This window comes from Dendrobium catenatum, unplaced genomic scaffold (genome assembly GCF_001605985.2).
Source record: "Dendrobium catenatum unplaced genomic scaffold, ASM160598v2 fragScaff_scaffold_156, whole genome shotgun sequence".
Classification (NCBI taxonomy): Eukaryota; Viridiplantae; Streptophyta; class Magnoliopsida; order Asparagales; family Orchidaceae; genus Dendrobium; species Dendrobium catenatum.
Window position 1 is genome coordinate 138,068 of NW_021318618.1, and position 27,801 is coordinate 165,868.

At 36.5% G+C, this 27,801-nt stretch overlaps 1 protein-coding gene across 4 annotated transcripts; it reads right to left on the reverse strand.

Annotated features, from left to right (window-relative positions):
- Nucleotides 1–2,533: 2,533 nt before the first annotated feature.
- LOC110098358 (SUPPRESSOR OF GAMMA RESPONSE 1) lies at nt 2,534–27,801 on the reverse strand. 4 transcript variants are annotated; one of them, XM_028691664.1, is made up of 7 exons: nt 27,616–27,801; nt 18,517–18,655; nt 9,704–10,590; nt 8,470–8,656; nt 7,893–8,389; nt 7,270–7,587; nt 2,534–3,550 (listed from the first exon to the last, which is right to left on the reverse strand). In XM_028691664.1, the coding sequence occupies exons 3-7, from the start codon at nt 9,860–9,862 to the stop codon at nt 2,681–2,683; spliced, it is 2,031 nt and encodes a 676-aa protein (XP_028547497.1). In that variant the 5' UTR covers nt 9,863–10,590; nt 18,517–18,655; nt 27,616–27,801; the 3' UTR covers nt 2,534–2,680. The 4 variants fall into 4 exon arrangements, with proteins under 4 accessions (XP_028547497.1, XP_028547503.1, XP_028547502.1 ...); XM_028691670.1 differs by lacking the exon at nt 9,704–10,590 and having other exon boundaries at nt 18,539–18,655; nt 27,616–27,800; XM_028691669.1 differs by lacking the exon at nt 9,704–10,590 and having other exon boundaries at nt 18,539–18,655; nt 27,407–27,800.

The following is a 27,801-nucleotide window of genomic DNA, read 5'->3' on the forward strand; positions in this document are numbered from 1 at the left end:
ATACTGAGTAATACCAAAAAATACCGAGTTTTTCTAGAAAAACTCGGTATTTTTTGGTATTACTCGGTATTGGTCTTCACAGAGTGGTATTTCTCATTATTGCCAAGTAATACCTAGCAATACCGAGCAAATACCGAGCAAAAATCGAGTAACTCAGTGGTGACCGAACGTAGAGCTACGTCCGGTCAGAGGACCTAATAAAAGTTCCATATGCTGACCCATTTTTTTGCCCGGACATTCCGATTTGGACATTTTTGGGATCCCCAAAATCATTTGTCGATGTTCTGTACTCAATTTTGATATTTTTCATAGCCCAATATTGCATTTAGAGTTGATTTCAAGCAAATTTAAAAATTTATGAGTAAAATTTTTAACCTTTCTACTCCGATCGATGCGCCAATGTCATGAATTACTAAAATTATAATCAAAGTCATTTTACTTAATTTATGCTCCCAAGGGGAAGTTCATATTTACATCTGGGAAGCGCTTGTGCCTAATAATTTATCAAAAATTGAAATCTTGTGTTGCAAACTTTTGGAAGACTAACATATTTTGATATTCTGTATGTTTTAACATTTTAAAATAGGAGAGCAACTCATACATCACAAAAAACTACCTTTATTATGCACAAATCTTGATGCAAGTCTGATTTGAAAATTTTCAAAATTAAATTTTGGACCATCCGAGCTGAGATTGCAATAAATTTATAGTTAAATTAGATGCCTCACTTGAGCTAAGTCATGTGTTTTTCCACTTTGGGTTTTGCATGTAAAATAAAATCTAGTATTTTCTTATTTTCTCAACTATCTATTTATATGCTAGACATTCATGCATCGCAAAAACAAATACTCTCTAGTACCACAAATTTATCAATCCACAACATTCCATGAAAAAAAATTTGATATTTCCTTACTTTCTCAATTATTTGTCTGCTATATATGCTGCATCGCTAAGAGAAAAAAAACTATCATTACAAATTTATCAATATGCAACAATTATATTTAGCTTCTAATATAAATCTAAAATAAATAAAAATCAAATACTTAAAACCTTATATTAAAGAGGTCATTTGATTTCACATTTTATTTTTAACTTATATATATATATTATTTATTTTATCTATCTTTTAATATGAAATAAATATAAATTTAATATCAAATTTAATATTTATTTTTAATATTGTATAGGACAATTATTACGACCAAAAATGATGGCCGGCAACAGTGATCAATAACAATGGCTAGCACAGGTCTATGTTTTTTATTTTAAAAAAATAAAAAATTATCTTTAAATTGTTAAAGAATTTAAGGGAAGAACAAAACAATTTATCTTCAAAAAATGATAAGCGAAAACACTTATAAAACGCAAACCAAATATATTTTTCAAGAATAAAAACAAAAAAATAATCCAAAACAGCCCAGTTTTTTTCTTAGCAGCCCAGTTCTTTATGATACATAGCATTCTAACATTCCAAAAGCTGAGGTTCCCCTCATTGATAACAGTAAAAAATCTATGAATATGCCAAACTAGGATCAAACACGACTGAACAGGCAATGGAAGCTTGTGTCCAGCAACGAGCATTGTGATATAAAAGTCTCAGTAATGAATGAAACAGGCTATACATTACTAGACTAGTGGTTCAAAGCCATTTCTACTTTCAATATAAGACTTCGTATGAGACAGTTTTTTAATTATTTTTTTTCAAATAACTTTTTAATAAAAAAAATTTCTTAAACTTAAAATTTTTATAATAAAAAATTATTTGAAAAAACAGTAAAAAATTTATCCCAGACGAAATACAAATCTCAAACAGAAATTAGTAGAAAAAAAGAAAATATTGAAAAACATGTTCGTTCACTAATAAAAGTCCTCCAGGTAATAACCATTTGCAGCCTGACATCTGAAAATTTTTTGGAAGAGCCAATAATTTACAAAACAAGAAATCAAAGGCAATAGATTTTTCTCATCGAGCAACTAGCAACAAAAGAACTAATGCCTTTTTACAAAGTTTAATTCTAGATGATATTCTCAGCTAAGATGCTGTATAGTTGAGAGTTTGATAGTTTATGACAGCATTGAACCAGGAAAATTGGACCTCGGATTTTTTTTAAAGAGAATCATCGAAATCCTGAACGGAACTCAAAACTTGGCCTCAATCAAATGATTTGTCGTGCTATTCCAGAATGTAAGCTGCATGCCAACCATCAAATGCGGTCCAACCAGCTCATGATGCTATCTTGAGAACCAAATTGCAAATCCTGAAGCGCAGGGAACCCAATTAATGCTAATATTAATTTTTTTAGAAAGAAATCTTAATGCGAGATAGGATGAGATCAGAGTCGTTTTAGTACTTTTATTTTGAAATGCCACTGGTATTGCACGGCATATATCTTATTGAAAGAAAACTTTTGAGAGCCCAATGAATTACAAATTCTACCATTTGTTCTAAATTAGAATTCAATCAACACTATAAAGTATATGATAAATGTAGAAATCACCGGACCAAGACCAGAACAAAGAAAGAAACAGAGGATAAAGAAACTATATTTTTCATTATATCAAAAGAGGTGTACAGTGGTCTTTATATAGAATCACAGGATAAGAAATAACACAGGCCTATTCTAAGTAACTCTAGTGGCGAATGAACAGTTGCCATGTGTGATATGGCTAATAGCCCCCCTCAAACTTGCGGTTGCAAGGCTGCTGTGAGTTTGTTTGCCATTAGTTGAAACCTGGTGGTAGGAAGAGCTTTGGTGAAGAAGTCGGCTAGTTGATCGGCGGAACAGATGTGGTGGACGGTGATAATTTTGTTCCGGATATGTTCTCGAATGAAATGGCAGTCAACTTCAATGTGTTTGGTCCGGGCATAGAAAACTGGATTGTTGGCGAGTGCAATGGCCGAGGTGTTGTCACAGTATATGACGGTGGGGTTGGTTTGAGGGATGTGAAAATCTTCAAGTAGCTGCCGAAGCCATATAATTTCGGCTGTGGCGAACGCAAGAGCGCGATATTCCGCCTCTGTAGATGAGCGGGCGATTGTATTCTGTTTCTTAACTTGCCATGAGATGAGTGAGTTTCCCATGAAATGGCAATGCCCGGAGATAGACTTGCGGTCGAGCGAATTGCTTGCCCAGTCGGCATCTACATAACCGCGTAGCGTGAGGTCCTGCGAGTGGAATTGGATGCCGGTGTTCGTGGTGCCATTGATGAACCGAAGAAGACGTTTGAGTGCGTCGAAATGCTGATTGAGTGGATGTTGCATATGCTGGCATAACTGGTGAACAGCGAACTGAATATCCGGCCTCGTCGGAGTGAGATATTGTAGAGAACCGATTATGTGTCGGTATAGCTGAGGATTGGAGAAGGGCTCTTGAGAGGTGGATGATGTTGTAATCTTGCAAGCGATTGGAGTAGAGACCGGCTTGGATTGAGTCATCCCAGCACGTTCAACGATAGCTTTGGCATAGTGCTGTTGGTGTAATAGAATGCCTGAGTTTGTTTTAACAGCATGGATGCCCAGAAATTGGTTGAGGGATCCAAGATTCCGCATCTGAAAAGCAGAGTGTAAGTTAGACAAAAGATTATTAATTTCGGATTGAGAATTACCTGTGAGTAGAATGTCGTCGACATAAATAAGTATGTAGAGCCGAGTGTCACCCGATTTATAGGTGAGTAGAGAGGGATCTGAGTTGCTGATTTTGAAGCCGAGTTTGATAAGGTGATTAGATAATGTAGCATACCATTCCCTCGGTGATTGTTTTAAACCATATAGTGCTTTCTTGAGCTTGCAGACATAGTGCGGATAGGTGGAATCTTGAAATCCCGGAGGTTGTTTCATAAATATAAGATCGGAAAGATGACCGTGTAGGAACGCATTGGATACATCTAGTTGTTGGATGTCCCACTGGTAGTGTAAAGCAATGAGTATGAAGACCCGAATAGTACTTATTTTGGCGACGGGGCTGAACGTTTCGGTGTAGTCAAGGCCATGTTCTTGGTCGTACCCTTTGGCGACAAGTCGAGCTTTGTATCTGTGGATTGAACCGTCCGCATTGTATTTGAGTCGAAACGTCCATTTTGAGCCGAGGACATTTTGATTAGGATGCGGTGGTACTAGTTCCCATGTTCCTTGAGCCATGAGTGCTTGAAACTCTTGAGACATTGCAGTTCGCCAGTGCTCGGATTTGGCTGCTTGAAGATAAGTAGTAGGCTCGATGTGTTGAACTGAGTGAGCCAGATTGAATACTTTCTTTGGTTTTGAAATGCCGTGACGCAGCCGGGTTACCATGGGATGGGTGGACGTGGGTATAATGGGTGAAGTGTGTTCCGGTTGAGATAAACTCGGGTGAGGAGACGAGCAAGTTGAAGTAATGACTTCTGTTGAGTTGGTGTTGGTATTTTGAGGTGCCGGAGGGGTATAATTACTATGGGATGATATATGAGGTGTGCTGTGCTGAGGAGTGCACGGGGTGGATGTTGGAACGAGAAGCAGTGGTGGTGTGTAGAGATTAGCGGTGGAGTGGATTGAATTTGGTGGATACAGTGAAGCAAACGGAAATATGGATTCATCGAATATAACGTGGCAAGAGGTATAGACTTGGTTAGATATTGGGTCAAGGCATCTATACCCTTTCTGAGAATCAGGATACCCAATGAAAACACAAGGTTTAGAGACAGGTGAGAGTTTATTTGAGGAATGTGGCTTGAGCCACGGGTAGCAAAGAGTTCCAAAAATCCGAAGGTGTTTGTAATCAGGTGTTTGTTTGTATAGGAGTTCATATGGTGACTTGGATTGAGTATTCCGGGAAGGCATGCGGTTAATGAGATGGTTTGCTGTTAGCAGAGCGTCCACCCAATGATGTTGCGGGACCGAGGCTTGGAGTAGCGAAGTTCTGGTTGTTTCAATTAGGTGGCAGTGTTTTCGTTCGGCGACACCGTTTTGGGATGGGGTGTACGGACATGTTGTTTGATGAATAATCCCTGTCGAGTTGCAGTACGTTTTGAACTTGTTGTTGATGTATTCCCCTCCGTTGTCGGTGCGAAGTATACGAATCTTTTTGTTAAATTGACGATATATAAGCTGAGAAAAATCAAGAAACTTAGTAAAAACTTCAGACTTATAAACTAAAGGAAAGATCCATGTGACTTTAGTAAAATCATCAATAAACGATACATACTAATGAAATCCGGTTGGAGAGACCACGGGAAACGATCCCCATACATCGGAATGCACTAAAAAGAATGGGGAAGTAGAAGTAGTTTGAGACGGCGGCTTATGTAGCCGATGGCTTTTAGCCATTTTACAAGAATTACAGTTATTAAGCTTGGTAGGAATAACAATGTCGTTGTGACTTCTGGTGATTAGCCGAAGAGTTTGAATAGAAGGATGGCCTAGTCTGCGATGCCATAAATCTGGTATGTGCTGAACGGAGAGAAGAGCAAGTTGTTTGTTTGAATGACCGGCAGCTTTAAGAGGATACAGGCCGTCAATAACATGACCCGTGAGAAGAAGCCGGTGGTTCGTCCGATCCTTAATTTCGTAGCCGTTGGATGAGAAGGTAATCAGACAGTTATTGTCAGTAGTAAGCTTATGGACGGATATAAGATTAAACGCAAGATTCGGGACGAGATTTAGATTTGCTAGTTGGAGACTACCTGATGGCATCGGCAAGATACCTTTACCCGTGTTTTGAATCGGAAGCTGTTGCCCATTGCCGAGAACGATTTGGTTTGATCCTTGATATGGCTGTGGTTGTTGTAGCTGCGTAGGATCGGAGGTTAGATGAGCGGAGGCTCCGCTATCAAGGAACCATTCATTGGAGCCAACTTGAGAAGGAGAAGTGAACAGCGCTGACGTAGGTTCGGTGTTGTAGTCCTCGTTGTGTCAATGCCAACATTTTATGGCTGAGTGACCGAATTTTCTGCAGATTTGACATGTAATTTGTGGTCTAGGTGGCTTGGTATTGCGGTTTGTGGTGGTATTATAGTTGGGGCGATTGGAGGATCTCCCACGAGTCGAGGAGGAACGACCGCGGCCACGTCCGCAGCTGGCTGCCAACGCTGTGGAGTTGCCATTGAGCTGGAGGGCCCGGAGATCTTTGGATGTTTCGTGCGCCAGGTTCAGTTCCTCACTGCATAATAGAGTATAAAGTTCGTCAAGGCTTACCGACCGGAGATTGGTACAAATGGCGGTCTTGAAGGCTTGGTAGCTGTTGGGGAGGCCATTGAGTGTATAGTGTATAATATCTTCGACCTCGACTGGTGCACCTGCGGCGGCTAGAGCGTCCACCTTAGTTTTGACTTCAAGAAGGTATTGAGTCATGGAGTTTTCTTTCATGGAAAGAAAGTGGAGTTCATTTTTCAGTTGACTGATTCTTGATCTTGTGCAAGATTGTAGCCTAAGATCAAGGGTTTTCCATATGTCGACGCAGTGGTCTAAAGAAAGAACATAGGGAAGTATAGTCGGGTTGATTACAGAGTAGAGGGCGGCTGCAAGATTTTGATCTATGAGTACCCAGGTGTCGTGTACCGGGTTTTTGATGGTTTGGCCGGAGGTGTCGGGGATGAGCGGTGGAGGGCAGCTGGTAGATCCAGTTAGGAATCCTTCATAGCCATTTGCACGAAACAGTTTTACGACCTGCGATCGCCAGAGGGCGTGGTTGTCGGAGGTGAGAGGTTGCGTGATAACATTCTTGATTGTTTGCATCAAGAATTTAAGCGAAGATGGGATAGCAGTGGTAGAGAAGTGATCTTGAAGATTGGCGGAGATGTCCGCCGGAGCTGGAGATGGAGGGGAGGTGGAGGTGGCCATTGATGTGGCTGTTGTTTGAGCCATTCAAAGAACCGAAGGATGCTTTAGGCTCTTGATACCATGTAGAAATCACCGGACCAAGACCAGAACAAAGAAAGAAACAGAGGATAAAGAAACTATATTTTTCATTATATCAAAAGAGGTGTACAGTGGTCTTTATATAGAATCACAGGATAAGAAATAACACAGGCCTATTCTAAGTAACTCTAGTGGCGAATGAACAGTTGCCACGTGTGATATGGCTAATAATAAAATGGCACTTCGCTGTGATATTCATACAGCAGAATAAAAAATTCATCAAAACCTTCCATTTCTAATGATTCAATTTAGATCTCAATGTCATAGTATTTTTAGAAGCATCAACAATCAAACAAAAACATAACACTTATTTCATATATGAATTTGAATTAGAATGCAATAGACGCAAGGCTCCCAAAAAACAGCACTGGAACTCTTACCGAAAGGTGAAAGTCTGATGGAGTGTCAATATCTATGTCCTCAAGACAAGAGAACCCGTCATCTGTGTTCGCATCTCTTTTAAGCTGTTCTTTATTGCCATCAGCAATCTCTAGATGGTCAAATTGTGGAGATGATCCCCCAATGCTAGTGAAAGGAAAAAGCACTTCATGGCATAACAACGACTCATAAATCTTCTCTGTCTCAGGTTCCTGAATGGCTTGAGATTCATCAGCCCAACAAGCAGAGCCATTATGTTCATCCTTAAGACAGATAATGGGAAATGGTGATGGCATTGATTCCTCTTCTGGACGTTTCTCCTGAAGATGTACTCAGGTTAATATTTCCTAGTTCATTTTGTTTTTCTGCTTTAAAGGAAGGAATGCATATTACTTTCAAGTAAATGCTATCCTGTCTTAACTCATACAGTTGCAGCATTGGAAATCTAGTTGCTTGCAATATTTGAAGTTAAAGATGCAGCAATACTGCATGTTTCTTACCTTAAGTGTATTTCAAGCGTGCAATTAATTCAAATATTCGGCAATCTACAGAACACATTAACTAAGGGGATCAATGCAGCATTGTAATTTAGACGAAGATAGAAAACAAAAAGGATAGCACATACCTGAACTGGCAAGGGAAGATGATCGTGTTGATCAGCTTCACGTAACGAATTCATTTTGAAGCGTGGTGGCTGTGGTGCAGTCGTTTTTGGGGTTCTTGGACAGTTTTTAATATTTGAACTATCTAATTCATCAGGTAATATTTCAGCCTCACCGCTACCCACATGCTTTGTATGCTGCTGGTAAAAAACCTTTGAAACAACCAATTCCCCGTCTTTTTCATCTTCATTTGTCCCAAGATGGTACTGATGCATCACCCAATTATCCTTATCTGGCTTGCAGCCCTTCCCCAAACTTCTGTATAGAACCATAATCTTCTTCCAGCCCTTCAGAACACCACTCTCTACCACAGGTTTGGTTTTACCAGTTTTGTGCCACCTAACACGTTCTTCAGACTCACTATATTCATTGCGTATCTTCCTGCGCTTCTTGCATCCAGTTGCATATGCATTTGATGTTCTGTGAAAAAAATGAGCACTACTTCCATCTTTTTTGACACCTAACGAATATAAAAAGGTGTAGTGACTGCTCTTCAAATACTAAGCATCAATGTAGAAAGGACCTTGGCAAGCTTCTTACCAGGAAGATTCTCAGGATGCGTATAGCAAATTCCTTGATCTCCATCAAGTGTTGGGATGAATTCATCTATGAAAATATGGGCCTTGGACATCCCAGCCCCAACATTTCCTGCTAGATGCTCTAGAAGTTCTACATCAGTGGGGTCAAACTTTACACCCGCAGGAAGGCCAGGCCAATCCAAAGAAACCTGTAGAAAAAGGCAAATAGGTATGATCATATTTGGGTAACTTCTGTTAACATGTTTCAGCTGCTTCCACCGACTGTCACATGAACGCTTTAGCCATGATCTCTTAAAATGGATAAATAATTGCGATCAAACTTAAACGTTACACAAGATTAATTTTACTGGGATGGGCCAAAGATATGTGGTCAATTTTTACGAAGTATGGACATGCCCAAGTTTGCATGATACTTTTTCCGAGTTTATGCATTTCATTCGCCAAGCAATTTGACAGGATGATACATGTGAAAATTGAAATATGCCAAGCATACACATATCAGTATCTCATTATTTGATTTGATGATAACAGATATATTAAACATATAACTTACGCATTGGTCTAATTATTTGCAAATTATTCTCTATAAGTTCATCAAGATGATCACTTCAACAATCAATAGCAATCATCAAGATGATCACTTCAAATGCATGTAATATTTAACATTTAGAGATGGGTCTAGAGGTGAAATGATATTAAGATTAAAGTGGAAAAATTATCAAGATCAGCAGCCCAGGTTATCTGCTTAATTTTCTTAAGGTGTTTTAAAGATGTATTGATTGAATATGAGCATTACCAAAAACCTCAAAATAATTCTTACAATCTTTAAAATGGTTAAAATAAATCATAAAAGTATTTTTACAACATATGGACATTCGATTACACAAATCATCATATATACCTTATTTAAATTCAAACTACCTCACATGCTAAAATGGTAATTATCCTAAAATTTGCCAAAAACTATTTTATCCATGAAATACAATTTAACTTTTGCATACAAAACTTAGTAAAAATCACATATAAATTTAGATGCGTTTTCAATTTGTTTATATTTGATTTAATTTTTTATGTATTTTTTAAACTGCTGATTCAAGTTTTGAACCAAAGCGGCTCAATTGAGTCTAACGGAACCTAGATTGAACTCAAATCAAGCCTAACCTAACCCAATCAATTCAACATTTCCTAATGCAACCATTTTAAATCAGGCAATGGCAATGAAATGCTGTGATTACCTTAAAGACAATAAAATCCGCTACAGCTCCTGTTTTTTCCGACAATTTCTGCATCTGCCAGCACCCCAAGCCCATCATAACTGCAACAAATCCGAGTATTTTTGGAAAACCAAGCGGCTGAGAGTAAAAGGGCTTGGGGGCTTTCTTCCTGTTGTCCATACGAAGGATAGAGTACAGACGGGCAAGGAGCGGCTTTTTTCATTATCAGTTACAGCATCTTCAGCAACAAAGAGTGGGAAGCTCCTTGTGGCTTTGAGAACTTAGCTACAAGTGCGAGACCAAGAGAGCACTTCTCTTCGACTTTCCATAACTAAGAGCAAGCCGAGGTGGGCGGGGACACCTGCGACCTAAGAGTTGCGTGTGGGTATCCTGGAGTAAATCCGAGCATCTTCTCGCGTGCACCTGGGCCGAACTGCAAGGGAGGAGAGATTATTTTGTGCGAAGGTCGGACGCAAAACACTGTCCGTAGACCAATTAGAATGCAATCGAGCGGCGGTATCGAGCGAAGGGGTGATGTGATGCATTATGATTGGCCTCTAGAGCATAGAATAATTAATAGTGAGGGGAGAGGCTTACATGCGCTTGGGTTTCTTTCTGCATGCATCCAAGGGGAAATTGAGAGGGTGTGGCTATTGGGCTGGGAGAGAATAGCTGAGATGCTGTTTTTGCCTTCCAAAATTTAGTGGTTGAGATGATCTTCATCATATTTACCTTAGGCTTTTAAGTGAAGAGGGTAGCTGAAACTTGTGCTGGTGCTTTTACTTCTTTCAAAATTAATGGGCAGAGATAGTAGAATATCAACTCCAGCGAGGTGTTGGTGGAGGCGACTTCCCAAACAGCGGGCTTCCTTTCATTTCAAGTGCTTTCGTCTCATAAAAACAAAAGCACTGGGGGCGAAATTCACAGAACATTAGCTTCAGTAAGGTATATCTCTGAAATTTAGACAGGTGAACATGCGTATGACACTCTCCAAGCTCTAAGGCTTCGTTTGGGACGGCTTTTTTACTGCTTTCTAAAACAGAGTTTTAGTACAAATTTTTTTATTTTTTGTACTAAAACTCCGTTTTAGAAAGAAATAAAAAAGCCGTCCCAAACCAAATCCCCACACACTTGCTAAAAACATCGCAAACTCGTAGAAATCAAGAGATTTCCAACAGGTTGCTCTCATTTGAGAGCCTAAAGCTTATGGTATTGCATTCATTCCGTCGCCTACAATAAACCCTAGAGTAGACTTCAACGTTCAACCCTATATAAACTGCTACTAATCCATTGCCTTGCAGGCTTGAGTCTTTTTCTTTTCAAATATGTATTTGATAGAATTAGGATGTAATAAAACTTGTGGGGGTTTGGATCAAAAGAAGTCAACTAGAATGATGTACCTGCTGAAGGTGAAGCTCAATGTTCATTCAGAAGTCAAAAGCTTGAAGACCCTCATAAGTAGAATCTGTATTAAAATTTGACTGGGTTGTATAATGCAGGCAACTCAACTGTCAAATTTGATTGTAATAATTTGGACTCTATTTACATTTCTTGCATTTGATTTATATATACAAGCATGTGTTGATTATTTATTGGGTGAGCAATAGAAAAGCATATTTTTTTCTAGATTTCTTTCTTGTCTTGCTTGGGGTGGCTAGGACTATTTGATACGGTAAAATCTTAGGGAAAATTTAAGATTTCTACCCTTTAAAATGTAAATCACTTAAAATCAATTTAGGCTTCATAATTTTTTGAATAAGAAAGAAAATTACATGGCTCCCTTTCAAGGAGTCAAGCTTTCCAAAATTTAAATTGAGCATGCATAACCAAAATGTGTCTCATGTAGAAAAGCCTTCACTTAAGAACTAGATATCAAAAAAAATCTGCATTTATAAGTCAGCATTCTGCATACCCATCATAACTAGGCATCTTGGTTTCAAAGTAAAGTTATAACCCTACTACCTAAACAAAAATAACCTTTCACTCTTCATATGCATTGAGACCAAAATCATAGTTTTAAAAGCGACTAGGTGGGTTTAGCTGGTAGCCCTTTCCAAGCAGGGCAATAAATCCAGGAGTCGGGCTAGCTATGCCTTATGTGAGGCGTAGTTTGGAAGTCTATTTTGCATTCCGTTAAACTTAGGTTCGAAGTACTACCTCTCGGTAGTCCTCACCATAGTTTTAGGATCCGAGGCAATGGTTGATTTCAATCACCATACAAGTTCTCACCTTCAGGGCATTTCCTTTAACATGTGTTGTTAGAATATAAACCCCAACATTCTAATCAAAATGATCAACTCAAACAAAATTAGAGTTCAAAAATATAAAGCCCAATATAGATTAGTCTGAGCACCTTTGAGATTTATCAAAATCAAATGCTCCTACTTCACCTCCTTTGACTCTCATTTCAAAATCTTATTTTAAGTTGATCTCTTCTTCCCAACGTTTTAAAAGATGAAATCGGAAATCGAGGCATTTTTTCTAAGCGAGGCGAGGCGTAAGCCTCGAGGCGAATCGAGGCGTAAGCCTCAAAACGCTTAAAATAAATTAATTTAAAATTATAAATAATGACAAAAAATAACAAAATATTATGTCAACTATGAATTTGAAGATTTTTTTTAAGATAATATTACTGGAATACAAGATTTAAAATAAACTCACTTAAAAATAAAACATCCCCTTACGATCAAGACTCAAAGCAAGTTCATCATCACTTTGATTGTTTTTAGAAGAATCTTCATAATTAATGTCAAAGTCATCCTCAAACTCTTTTTCATCTATTATATTTTTTCCTTTATCTTCTATATCAGTTAATATTTTATTAGCTCTAAAATGAAACAATAGTAACATACAAAATAAGTTATTATATATAAGAATACCTTTGAATTTTTTTGAAGCTCCAATCTCACTTTATTTCTTTCTTTTATATACTTGGGTAGTTGCTTCATTGTCTTTTTCATTGACATGAGTTTCTCTTCTGCTTCAACTTCAGAAACATCAGCATTTTTAGGAGTAACACATTCATCATCATATTGTAACTCATCAACAAGCAAAGGGTCAATTTCATTCTCAATATTTCCTTGATTCTGTAATTTGAAATGTCTATCTTTCAGTTTTTTGTTAAACATAACATAAACTAATTTGTTCATTCGATCTGCCATCAATCGATTTCTTCTCTTTATATGAATTTGATTGAAGATACTTCAATTACGCTCGCATGCAGAAGCCGAACACGTTAGGCTAAAAACTTTAACTGCAAAAGCTTTCAATTCAAAAACATCATCTCCAAACTGAGCCCACCAACGTTCTACATAAAGACCAACATAATATTTTATGAATATTGATTGAAGTAGAAGACTTGAACATAAATATTAACATTAAAATTATAAATACACAAACTTTAAACATACCAGAAGATCGTGTTTTGTAGCATGCTTGTGCTACTCTAAATCCAAACATTCCCTTCTTCAAATGAAAATCCTCAAGTTGATCATTCACTTTGAGGTAGTCTTCTTCAGAAATGAGTCTGTCCATACATGCATACAAACCAATTTTCACCACTTTGTCAACATGAAAATCCTTATCATAATGAAATTGGGGGTTTAAATAGTAAATAGCAGCATGTAAGTGTTGGCGTAATTGTCGATCCCACTTTTTATCTATAATATTTCATATTTTTTTGTAAGCACTTTCTTGACCTCCCAATTCTTTTGTAATGTCTTCTTTAGCCTTATTCATTGCTTCATAAATAAATCACATAGCCGGTGCCCTCTCACCATCAACCATTCTAAGCACCTTTATTAATGGTCATGTTGTCTTCAAAGCATAATTTGTATTGCGCCAAAATGAATCTTCTTTCATAACAATCTTTTTAACTTATTTTTCTTCTTGTTTTTTGGCCCATGAACTTTTATCCCTCGTCAAAAGCTAACATTGCTTCCAAAGGTTAACTCCTTGAATCTCTGCAATGTTAAATATGCAGTAGCAAATCTTGTAACAGCAGGTATAATAATTTCCTTATTAGTGAATTTTCTCATCAAGCTGAGTACCCAAGAATGATTTTATATAAACTTACTAACATATTTGGCATTCAATATGGCTGATTTATATTGAAGCAACTGTCCTAACCTCTCAAGCATCAAGTCAACACAATGTGCAGCACAAGGAGTCCAATAAACGTGAGGCCTATTCTCCATTAACATTCTCCCTGCAATTTTGTATGCACTTGCATTATCAGTAACAATTTGTACTACTAAGACATCTCCCACTTCCTCCACAACTTTATCCAACATTTCAAACAATAATTGTGCATCCTTTACAAAGCTTGAAGCATCTACTGATTTGAGAAAAACTGTTCAATATGGATTATTGAACAAGAAATTAATGATACTTCTGTGTCGAATATCTGACCAACCATCTGACATTATTATTACTACTGTCTCAATCCAAGTCTTCTTAATATCATCCACCATTATTAAAGTTGTCTTAACCTCCTCATTCAGCATCCAAGTCCTCAGCTCATACATGCTTGGAAGTTGTAGTCCTCTTCCATAGCTTCCAACAAATCGTAACATATTGATCCATGACAGACTTCTAACAACATTAAATGGAATCCCATTTTCATAGATGAATCTGGCGATATCCAAACAAACTCTATTCCTGAGTTCTTTTGTAGTTGTAGGAGGCTGAAGATCTTGAGTGTTTATGTTATCCTCGTCATCAATATTTATCATAAATCTATCTATAGGACCCCGAGTGCCTCGGTTAGAAGAAACTAGATGGCTTCCACTACTGGAACCTTCATGTTGTGATCTATGGTAAGAAGAGTTTCCTATCATCTCTTCCATATTTCTTTGTGTGACCTCCTTGTGGTGGCAAACTTCTTTAAATAATATGTACATTCCTTTTTCACCTCATCAGGTACTTTTGCACATGGTCCCACATTGACATGAGTGCAGGCTAAATGATCCTTCAACCTCTTGACGCCACCAGTTATGCGTTTCTCACAAAAATTACATTTCATATAAACATATCCCTTCTTTGCACCTTCGCCTGACACTTCAACTTGAGTTCTATATTTTCATGCAGGATCTTTCCTTCTTGTGCCACTAGTCATGCTAATAATTTATAGAAATAAATAATCAACATCAGATAGGACAGATTTTAACAATTATTTGTACTACCAATAATAAGACAACATGAACACAATAATATACCGGTCTGCCGGGGGTCCAAGGGGGCGCTGCCCCCTAGCAGGGTTCGACTTGCTTAATACTGAGCGCCCCCGGAACAAAATTTTATTAAAAGAGTAATTTTAGAATTCTGCTTGTTGTATATGCTCAATCTGAGCGGTACCGAGCGGTACTGGCTCGGTACCGAACGTTTACCTAGTGGTACCGATTATGTACCGCTCGGTACCGAGCAAGTATTTGCTCGGTATCGAGCAGTACTGGCTCTGTACCGAGCATGAACGGAGTAGTACCGAGCATGAACGGAGTGGTACCGAGCATGTACCTGTTCGGTACCGAGCATGTACCTGTTCGGTACCGAGCATGTACCTGTTCGATACCGAGCATGTACTGAGCGGACGAATGAAAGAAAGCTGAATCAGAAGTTATTCAAGCTTTCGTTACTGCACGTCAAAGTTAAGGCCAATAACACCGCTCACCTGCTCTTCCGACCTAACTGAGGCCTGAATGTTTCCTGCACTCACAACTTCGACTTTGTTTCCTGCTTTCGAAACCGTTATTGCTTTTGGCTTCGTTTCCTGCGTCGCCTCCTTCCGACTTCGTCTCCTGCACTCACGGCTTCGTCTCCTTCCCTCACGGCTTCGCTGTTTCCCTCACAACTTTGCCTCCAGTTTGTCTTTCAATTCTAACAGGAAGCCCTAATCCTATACGCAGACACGAATCGACTGCATCGTATTTACATATATACCAAGGAAAAAAATTCGAGGCAGTGCCTCGTACTGCCTCAAGGCATTACGCTCTGATGCGTACGCCTCGTGCGAAAAATTATAGGCTTCGCTGGATGGTTTGAGGCGTAAGCCCCGATACACATGACTTCCGCCTCGACTAGAGGCACGACTCAATGCGGATGCCTCGTCCGCTTTTTTAATGGTTGATTCTTCCTTAAAATTCTTAAAGGTCAAAACCCTTCAAACAAAACTTTCATAGATTTAAAAAAATCAAAAATTTAGGCAATTTAATGTTTAAATGACTTTCAAAAGAAAAGAAAACCAATAATTTAATCAAAAGTATTCTTAAGCACCAAAACTTGAGATGTAATTAACCATAAGGGCTTGCCCCTATGTGATATCTATACCCCAAAATAAATAAACCGCACTCAACCAAATATTGAATGAGGGAATCTCTGTTAAATTATAAATTTTATCATTGAGTTCATAAGAAAATGATATTTTTACCATTCGGGGTAATATATCATCATTCTTATGTTGTACTCGATCATAAAGTATGAAATCCGTTTAAGGACAACAAAAATTCTCCAACAGATTTTCACCACAAGCTAGAATTCTAATCATAGTTTCCCAACATTGCTTGACCCAAGCCAAGCAAATAAAATTCATCAAAGTTACAAAAATCCAATGACTTCTTCTTGATTTATAATCCTAAAATTACAAATCATCCCTTATTCCTATGAGCTAAAAAGTCCTAGGAAATCCCTCATCTTCCTTATAGCATCGAAGTCATAGGAAATCTTCCAATCCCTAGCCCAAAAAGCTAAAGATTAAATCTATTCTCCCTTGCATTTGGCCTCAAAGTCAAGGCCCACCTACTTGACCCAATCAAATAGATAACCTATCCATTTAGACCCAAACTCTAAAATTTCATCACCTAGTCAAAACAAGTGATTTCATCCCTAATGACAATTAAAACTCAAACTTATAGTTTTAGGCTTCATTTGGAGCGGCTTTCTTACTGCTTCTTAAAACATATTTCTAGTATAAAAATTTAAATTTTTATACGAGAAAGATGTTTAAGAAGCAGTAAGAAAGCCGTCCCAAACAAGGCCTTAATCAGAAGCTTATATCTTTTAAAATTTGTCTTAATTAACCGAACTTCATCAAATCCTGAGTCAACCCTTGAGGCAATTTATTTTGTTTTATTAAGCAAACACTTCTATCATATTTAAACACTAATGAAATTCATTAAAATTCTTAAAATATGCATAAATTTTTTTTATATAAAGATGGATCATTTTACCCCCAAAACTTGAAATTACATATCTTTGAATTTTAAGATTCAATGACACAAACTTGCCTCAAAACAAGTAATGATTATTCCATGTATTCTTCATAACCCTCTAAAAATATTAAACATGTCTAAAAATCAAATAACATGTTTACATTATTTATAACTTAAAGTGAAACCACTCCTAACTTAAAATTTAAATCACTTCCTATTCCACAATTAAACAAAATATCTAATCATAATATGACAGATCATACAAGCCAGCACATGCTTAGATGTACAACCATCGAAGCATCCTAAGACCAGATTTTTTTTTATGCGCATATGATTTAGATGTTTGACATATTATATATTGGATTGTTTGTATTCGGGACATTTACCTATAAGTGTTTTTTCATATAGGTAAACATGTCTAAAAAAAAAATTTATTAAATTATTATCATCTAATAAAGTTTGTTTGTATGCCCTATTTACAAGTACTATACAGGCATGACCAATATAATAGAAGCTAGCTTGATACTTTTAATGCTAAGCAACCTATGTGATGATATTTTTATCTTATATATTTCCTAATACTTAAATTATAGGATCAAATTCTTTTTTTATTTTTCAAGTATAAGTAATAAATTTAAGAAGTTATATGGGCCAATGAGACTCGACTATAAGAATGATGAACCAAAGGATGAACCCCAAATTGAAGCCATGGATGTATCATAAGCCGAAGCTTGAATACCCACGGGCCGAATAAATAATTATAATTGAGTTGTATAAGGAAGACAACTCACCTGCCAATGTTTCGTTTCTTAGATGTAAAAATTGTGTTGTACAATACTCTTATGTAATTGACTTTATATATTTGTTTGATTGTTTATTGAGTGCGTATTAGAAACACATACTTTTTCTTAAGTTTCTTCTCTTGGTTTACTTGAGGGTTTACCCCATTGAATAAAGCTTTTGATTTAGTTAGTAGAATCCTATTTGGATTGGTAGCTGGGCATGGACACGTGTGGACTTTGGGAGGCCGAATCACATAAAAATCTTTCATATGTTTAATTCTTCATAGCTTCATATTACTTACATTGTACCTGTTTACATATTTATAATTGCCTAGATTAATTATTCTTGTGATAAGTAATATACATATCCACGTGTTTACTCATATAAAGTTGAATTTATGTTAAGTGCTCCCATTATCTAAAGCTCTCTTTGCTTGCACAATTATTTTATATATCACTATTACCTAGCATGTCTTTGCAACATTGGTGTAAGGAAACTTGATTGATATAACTTATATTGTTGTGTGAATCTATTTTGATTGAGCTTGCCCATTACATCACATATGCATATCTTATTTATATAACCATACACCTAGTTAACCTTGTGTAGCATATTACTTACGCACACTTAATTTTTACTGTCAAATTCATTTAGCTTTAGTTATATAATTGTGTAATTTAAATAGTTAGAAGACAAGATGAAGAATGCTGTTGAAAGAATTAGCAAATAAGTAAATGTTCTTCTATAATGGGATGAATTGAAAGAAACCACCAATTTGTAGCTATATACCATTTATAGAATGTGAAAAAGTTCAAAAACTAATGAATGGGCATCAAGGAGACTTACATCACTATTATCAATAACATACTTGCAATTCGGACATTCACGATTTGCTTCAGTTCCGAGGTCTCTGATTTGATAGTTAGAATAGAGGGCTGCATTCTTCACTTTTTTGGCAATTCCACGACTATTTATAAGCCACGCTCTATAAAGAACAGATAATAAGGAATAATATTTTTGGTGAAGTCTTCATTAATTGAATGCTATGCTGAGGTCGTAATCAGATAACAAGACATTATATATATAAGCATTAAAACAGTCCCACAGAACATTTCAAAGAAAAAAATTTATAACAAGATAGAAGCAACAAATCTACAACAAATATCCTTGAATCTGCTTCTCATTGCAATTTGAATATTGTTTTGCCAACAGCTAGTCATCAAAGATAACAGTAGCGAGATAGAAGCAATGCATTCATGAACCAAAGACTGATAAAATCTTGGAAATATATGGGAGCATTAAACATAGATTGATATAGTTTTTAAAGCCAAATTCATCTTAGAATTAGGAACAAAGAATAAGGTTATTTACGTAATATCTGAAGAATAAGGTTTTAATCATAATAAAGTCGCTAGTGCAAAAATATTGAAATCTGGTTTAATGAAAAACAAAATATGAAAAAAAAAAACTAAATTATTTTTTCTCATATTGGAAATTTAAATTGTGAAGTTGAAAATAAGGCAATCTAAGTGCTTTTCTAGGTGCCCAGACTGGTACCTTGTACACCCAATTGAGTGTCATTACTTACGAATTGCCCAGGACATTCCCTAGGGTGTTTGACAATGAGGTAAAATTATCTTTATTGGAGAGATGCGTGCTAGTAATTGGAATATGATTTAGTGTTCCATTATGATAATTTTAATGGGGTGATGTGAAAAGATATTAAAAGTTGGATAAACAAAAATAAATAACACAAAATATGTAAAACCATATGCAAGTGTAAAAGATACTAGTTCTAGAATATCAAATCCTATGGAAGAAAGATGATGAGTTCACGAAAAGATGGAAAGTGATGAACGGCTTATTATCCAATTATAGATAAGAATGCAAGCACTAAAACACAAATGGAATACATATCAAAGAAGCTTAAATTATTCCTAAGTTTTGAATGCTACAAATTTAAGGTAATCTAACCTTGCAAGTTTTTAAATTGTCTTTGGATGCTTTGATTAAAATTATTTAGCAAGATTATGGAGTTTGAAATGTAACAAAACTTAAAATTTATTAATTCTTTCCAAGATAATCAAAATTATGATGATTAATATTTTACACTGTTTAAAAGTCTTCATAATTAAAATAGACATATTAAGTGAAATGGTACAATAAAGCCTCAATCCTTATCCGAAGGCACGGCCCTAGCTTTTGAGTTAGGATAAAGAGGACAATCGATCATACAAAAGGGAATACAAATTTATTTTCAATGCAAGTAGAAAAGTTGAGTTGTGTAGGGAAAGGCTGAGAGCCAAGTTGTTATACAAAAAAATTTTTTGCTAAGGAAATTATCATATTACATGGGACTCCTAGAGTTATTGCATCAGACAAAGATGGTTGATTTACATCCCGACTGTGGAATGGTGTTCATGAAAGTTTGGGTACTAAATTGAATTTCAGTACCACATTTAATCCATAAAATGATGGCCATTTGGAAAAAGTTATTCAAGTACTAGAAGACTTACTGAGATTGTGTGTTTTTTATTTTAGTTGTAGCTGAAAAGATCGCATGCCTTTGATAGAATTTACTTATTTGTAATAGCTAGCAATCTAGCATCCAAATGGCTCCATATGAAGCATTGTATGAAGAAAATGTAGAACTCCTCTGTATTGGGTGGAAGTTAGAAAAAGACAATTGTTAGGGCCACAATTGGTGGATCAAACTAGTTAGAAAATAATATAGCTCAGGGATAGCCTCAAGGCAGCTCAAGATAGTCAACATAAGAACTATGAGCACAAACATAAAATGAATGAATTCAAATTTGGAGAATTTGTGTTTTTGAATGTTAGACCTCTGAAAGGCTTTTCTAGGTTTGGCCAAGAAAGAAAACTAAGTCCAAGATATATTGGGCCATCCAAAATTATTCAAAGAGTTGGAAATGTTATTTATCATTTTGTTGACCTCTAATTGTTGGAGACCCACGACCGGTGAACGATCACACTCAACTGCTCCCCACTCCTCGCGTAACCACCCACACGCATGACACAAAACAGAAATACACCCTATTAGAACTCTTACGCACATAGAAACTCACGCACGCAAGGGAAGAGTCCAGAAATCGTACATGTGCCCTCGTTCGTTGCTTTACCCTAACCAACTGAGCTCGTTGGCCTGCCATCGTCGCCTCCATCTCTGAGCCGCCCTGCCAACTCCAGCCTTTGATCTAGGCTTGCGATCACCGTTGACCCAACTCAACCCTATTCCTTGCCGCATTCGTCGATATGCTTGCATCCAACACGACTGACCTTAGCCGTAAGGAACTAAAGCTCTTCAGCCTGTTGTAGAACCGAGTTAATTCATTGATCTTTTTTACTTTTTACTTTTACTATGGATAAGTTGAGTTTGAGTCACTCCTAATTTAAGCTTAAGCATAATTAAATTCAGACTGGAGAGAATGATTATGATTCAAATAATAAATAATTATTTGATATAATAAAATGAAATGTCTTAAAATATTTTTAATAATTTTGTATTTACTCTTAAATGTCTAATATATTTAAAATAAATTTTATAGTAATATATATATATATATATATTACAATAAGATAAGATGAAATAAAAAAGGGGGAGAAGAAATTTTTAAATTATTACCAAAACAGCAAGATAATTTGAAGGAAGCCCTTGGCCATCGATCTAATCCGGCCGAGGGATTGAAGACTTGAGACTCTTTTTGGGGTCGATTCGCTCCCCCAAACTCCCCACTGTTGATTTGATCCAATCGAGTCGAGCCAAAAGGGCAAGTGCCCTTCCCAATCTCCCCTCACAAGGAGAGGGCGCCATAAGGCTGCCAAATTTTCGAGGGAATAAAAATAATTCAAAATAAAATTAAATAAAATTAATCAAATAATATCACAGCAGGAGAAGATTTGAAGGAAGTCCCAGGGTTGATTAGGTCCCCCGAAGCCCTTGACCGTCGATCTGATCCGGTCGAGTGGATCAAAGATTATATCGGGATCAATCCGCTCTCCCGAACTCCTCGTCATCGATTTGATCCGGCTGAGTTAAGCTAAAAAGGGCAAGTGCCCTCCCCAACCTCCTGTGAGGGGAGGGGCACCGGAAGGCTGTCGGAATTTCATGGGGAATAAAATATCTTTTATAATTAAAATAAGTCACGTAATCGACACGTTGTGCTCAACAAGGATCATTGAAGACTATTAAAGAGATTGATTCGCTCTACCGAGCTCCTCGCCATCGATTTGATCTGGTCGAGTCGAGCCAAAAGGGCAAGTGCCCTCCCCTACCTCCCTTCGTGGGGAGGGGATGCCGGGAGGCTGCCGAAATTTTCAATAAACAACAAGTGACTTGGACAAAAAAATTGAAATTAATTTGAACATAATTCAAACATGAAATCAATTTTAAATCAAATTCGATCAAATAGTGTTGGACTTAGACTCAAACTCGAACCAGACTTGCACTCAACATGAATATAAGAACTTGAACTTTAATGAGCCATTTGGAATTGAATCTAAACTAAAATATAAGGAATCAAAATTTAAATTAAAAAACATACAATCAAGTAGGAAATACAATTGCTAAGTGATAAATTCAAGTCATCCAAATAAACATCTATCAATACAAAAGGGGACCCTCACACCATCAAATTGCTATTTTAAGTGATTTATGGTTATAAGTTTGTTATGTTTTATGTTTTAAGGAAGACTTTTTGTTTGCAATCTTAATTGTGCTTTTTTTATTGAATCAATTTTGTATCAGAGGCTTAGGTTTTAATGTCTTCCTTTATTTTTCTTTAGACAAAATTAAAATAAAAATGGACAATCATGATGTAATAGAATCTATTTTTGATGAAAATCAGCCAAGTGATCTTAAAGTCCAAATTCCAACAAGCAAATGGGTCCCGTCCCAAGGAAATTCTACCAATCCAATCCAGAATAAGCTATACAAAATTGAAGAAAAAATGTTTTTGTGCGCTAAAAGATATGAGAAGTGAAAGAGTCAACATCAAGCCCAATTTAATCAGGAAAAAGAAATTATTCAAAGAAGGTATGCGGTTCTTGCACAAAAGTTGGATATAGCTCAGTCTGCGCATGATAGAAGTTTGAGAGCGATCTCATCAAGAGATGAGAATTCTCCACCATGGGAGAATTGATGCGATCAAGGTATTGTTTGAAATTCCTATGTGTTGTTCGTTATTCCCTAGAGTTGTAAGTGTTGATTATACTTCCTTGTGCGTTGTTTAGACTTCCCTGTGTTGTTTGGAATTCCTATGTGTTGCTTGCTACTCCCTAGGTGTTGTATGTGCTGATTATACTTCCTTGTGTGATGTTTAGACTTCCCTATGTGCTGTTTGGAATTCCTATGTGATGTTTACTTCGATTTCCCCCCTCTTGGTTGTTGTCCCTTAGCTTTTGTTGTTATTTTTACGTGTTCCTAGTGGTTGGATAAAAGGTGTATTTATTTCCTGCATTTATTGACTTTTCCCTATATATAGGGGTTGTTTGCTGTTGTTTTAAGAAGGTTTTTGGTGTGAAAATATTTGGAATGTAAAAACCTGTGGGTTTTTTAGCTTACGAGCTAAGTCTTCTTTCCCCTTCTCCTCTTATATTTCATCTTGGACTTCTAAGCTCTTCTTCTCTATCCATGGTTCCCGCCTCACTTGTATCCTTCTTCTCTAAATTAATATAAGCTATATGTTTGTAAGTTTGTTATGTTTATGTTTTAAGGAAGACTTTTTATTTGCAATCTTAATTGTATTTTTTTTATTGCATCAAGATATGTTTGATGTACACAATATATTTCATATATTTATGCTTAAAGGGTGAGTGATAGATGATCATCGGAGGATTCCACATGATGACATTGAGATACATAGTGAACTAACATATTCAGAGGAACCTGAGAAGATCTAGAATTTGATGTTTGTAAAATGAGGAGCATAACAAATCTATATGTGAAAATAAAATGGAAGCATTGATCAATGAAAGAGACTACCTAGAAGAGAAGTGAATATAAGATAGAAATTCCCTCAATTATTTGACAAAGTATAAACAAGGAGAAATTCAAGGACGAAATTCTAATAAGAAAAGAATTGTAAAACCCAAATTTGACAAGGAAGAAATTCTAATTTGAGACATGTAAACCATCCAGTTAAATTTTCTTATACACTTATATAATGTACAACAATATTGATTCATTTGAATATATAAACTTATACATAGTTGAGGGACAAATAACATATATAGGCAAAAATAACAATTAGATAAGCCTAAGAAAATATCATGTTAGGTGACAGGCAAGTAGGGGCAGTGCAACCCACAGTGTAACTTATATAAAAAAGCCTACGAGCTATGATAAAAGGCCTACAGGCTATAAAGCCTACAAGCTATAGAGGCAGTGTAATCTCAAAAATGAACTAGATTTCAACCAGAATAGGGCCACATTTAGTTGTTATTTTAAATTTATTTTTGTCATTGTAATACTAAGTTAAGTGTGGCAGAGATGAGGATGCTCAGGTGGATGAGTGGCTTTACCCTTAGAGATAGGATACGAAATGAGCATATACGTGAAAAGGTTGGAGTAGCTCCAGTAGAAGATAAGATTAGAGAAAGTCGCCTTAGATGGTTTGGTCACATAAAACGGCGGCCTTGCGATGACCCGGTTAGGAGAGTAGAGGTATTAGATTTGACTTATGTTAAGAAAGGTAGGGATAGACCTAAAAAGACTTGGTTAGAAAATATTAGGAATGACCTTTATTTATTAGATTTAAACGAGAATTTGACTTTTAATAGGACACAATGGAGAAAAAGGATTCATGTAGCCGACCCCACGTAGTGGGATAAAGGCTTGATGTTGTTGTTGTTGTTGTAATGAAGGTCTAGATGGAAGTTAGTAGTCTATTAAAATTTACATGTTTTGATTTCTTTTCTATAGCTGTTCTAAACATGAAAATTTTTTGAAATGAAACTTTGGACAGTTTATGCATGTGTTTAATATTTTAAGTTATGATGTGTTTTACAATAGTATACTTTACAGGGCATGAATTGCATTGAAGTGTACTGGAAAATATTTTTCAATATCCCCTTATTGCATTCTGCATCGACTATTAATTGTTGGGTTGGTGTGGGGCTTGATATGGTCAACTTTGGTTGACCAAGTTTGACCTAACTTTTCCTAAAATACTTTTATGACCTAAAGCCTTTCCACATTAATTTCTTGGTCAACCTAGCCACCCTAAAACTTGGCATTGGATTATAAATGTTCTAAGTTAAAACTAGACACTTCCGAAGCTCAATCCAAACCATAGTCAAACCTTGAATCATGGTCAAACCCTAAACACCTTAAAATACCCCAAATGCCCTAAAGTTTCTTAAAATGAATTCCCTAAGTTAAACCTAACCTATAGGATAGTGTTTTAAAGCTTCTAAACCATGGTCAGTGGTGGTAGACAATGGCCAGCGACTGCGATGGTGGATAGCGGTTGTGGGCAACGATAGTATCAGCTGGTGGAAGTGCTCAGCGACAGCTGACGGCGGGAGATGGCAGGAGGCAGAGGATTGTGGTGGCTGATGGAGGTGGCAATCGGGGTGGCCGGCGGTGGTCAACGGTCGGCACATGGTGGAAGCGGGCAGCAGGCAACAACAATTGCAATGAATTTTCAGTATATTTGGAGCTCACCCAAATATGAGGAATTCCAAATACATCAAAAATGAACTAGATTGTGAATTCCAAATGACAAAAATTTTACATTATATTTGTTTTACTTCAAACCAAACATCAATATTCTCAAAACTCCTGCATTTGAAATACTTTACACTCCTTTTGCAGGCAACCAAACAGCCCCTTACACATAAGGAAAATAACATTTTATAAGGCATGAGCTACATGAAAAAGATAAATAGGATAGACATGATCTAAGATGAAATCACAAATGTCATACCTTTGTATTAATAAGGCATTCAAAGATAAGAAAATAACAACAATATCATCTCTTCCACACATCATAGAGGACCTAAAATGAAGCTTAAAAATCTAGTCATAGTTGAAAAAAAGTCATATATACGATGTTAAACTTGTAGCCACATTTTGAACAATGACTACTCTTTCACTTATCCTACTCTAAAAGGTAATTAGTTGGTTTATTAAAATCTATAATATTATGCTATTTTGTTATGAGATAACAATTCATAAGTGACAAGTGTGACATAATTCAAAGACCTCTACATGTTCAAATTGAGTGGCATTTATAAGTCATGACATCTCACTATTATCTCCCAAATCTCATATTCATAATTGTGATGATCACTAACATTTATAGCATTTACCCAAATCATTCTTATTGTTGGCATATCCAATATGCAAACTTCACCATCAACAATCTCTATTCTTCGATAGTTCCAATGACAAAGTCATCCACGACATGCAAGTTTTTCCTTTTGTTTTACATCCCTTCTCCCCCATTTTACCTCCTTCAATCTCCTTCTTACACTTTGCCCCACAAAAGCTCCTTTTTTTTCTTTAAAAACTGTCAAAATGTCTTATTTTCATACCATTAAATTCTATATGGAGAGGAATGACCGTAGCCAAGAAAGGAGGATGAACAGTTATGTAGGATGAGCTAGACATGAGGAAAGCATTATGCAGATTGTTTGTGTTTATAGGACCCAAAGTTGTGAGCAATTGAAATTGAGTAGCATTTCTTGTCTATCAAATAATCCATTTGTAATAGAACTTTTCTATTTTACATAAGTCTTTCCATTTTTAGCGTTGATTTATTTTCAGCTCTATTCAAAATAAAATAAAAATTTCCAACCCCATCTTCAACTACCACATTTTCAGGTAAACAAAAAATGCAGATGTTCATGATTTTCGCAACAGCAAAACCTTACGCTCTTGCTGTAGTTTCGAGTAGCAAGGGCCTCAAGAAAAAGTGTTGTTGTTTCAGGTGATTTTACTTTCATCGAATAAACAATTGCTTATATAAAATATTGTAATCTTATACAGGTGTACTGGAATTCAGAGATAACACTGAATCAAGCTATTGTTATATGTATAGCATTGACATCTTTTGACCAACAAAGACTGAACAAAACAATTAATATTTGAGTGAGACAGCTCATCTTGATCTGTTTGTTGAGAGCGAGAGATCTTGAGTTTGAAGTTTGTGTATGTGATGCACCTGTGAATTTGTCTTAATTGACTCAAAAGTTCCCCAAAAAAAATTATTTGAGTGAGAACACTTGCAACCCAATAACACTGACATTTTAAAATGTAGATATACGAACACTGAACTGCCTCTAAGTTCCAATGACCCATATCAAAGTCATAACTAAAAAGTAACACTGAAGCCATCAAATCCAACTTTATAACTTTTAGAACCTTCATCCTTCAATAGCTTAAAATGGGGCAAGCTGCTCCTAAGGCTATGTTCGGATGACATTACAGTGAAAAGAAATGAAATTCAAGCAACTTTTAACTTGATTTTGATATTGACTTGGAATATTTTAATTTCTTGTCTTTTCCTTAACCTTACTTTCATAAATTCCAAAGCAAAGCCCTCTAAGCTTAAATTTCCATTTTATTCATAGCACCCTCCACGATAAAAGCAAACACACAATCAAGCTTTCCCTAAACACCTATGTTTGCCAAACAATCCAAAACAAAAATGATAAAATCATAAAAATCTTTAAGCAATGGAAGTATTCTAGGGTTTACACCGATAAAACTTGCCTCGCCATTCCTCAAGCTCGGCCGAAGGCGGAGTAACAGCGAGCTCTGTGCTTAAGTAAAACAGGAGCAGCGCCGACAGCTAAGCGAGGACTCAGGAGAGAGAGAGAGAGAGTGAAGTCTTCCGCTTGACCCGCAAACCAAAGTATATCGAAAAATTAAAAAAAAAAAAAAAATTATGAAGCGGCTGTTGGCGGGAAAGTTAGCCTAACCACGAGCCGGGGTCCAAGGCTGCAGTTCGGGTGACTAAGCAGCGCCTAATCAGCTACTCCACCGGCTTACACAGCTTCGGCGCATCGCCTCGGGGCACGCGGTTTTTCAGGTACAGTAGGGCGTACCGATAGAATGCTCGTCGTTCCTTGCTCGCCACGCCTATGGGTGCAATCGTCTATTGAGCT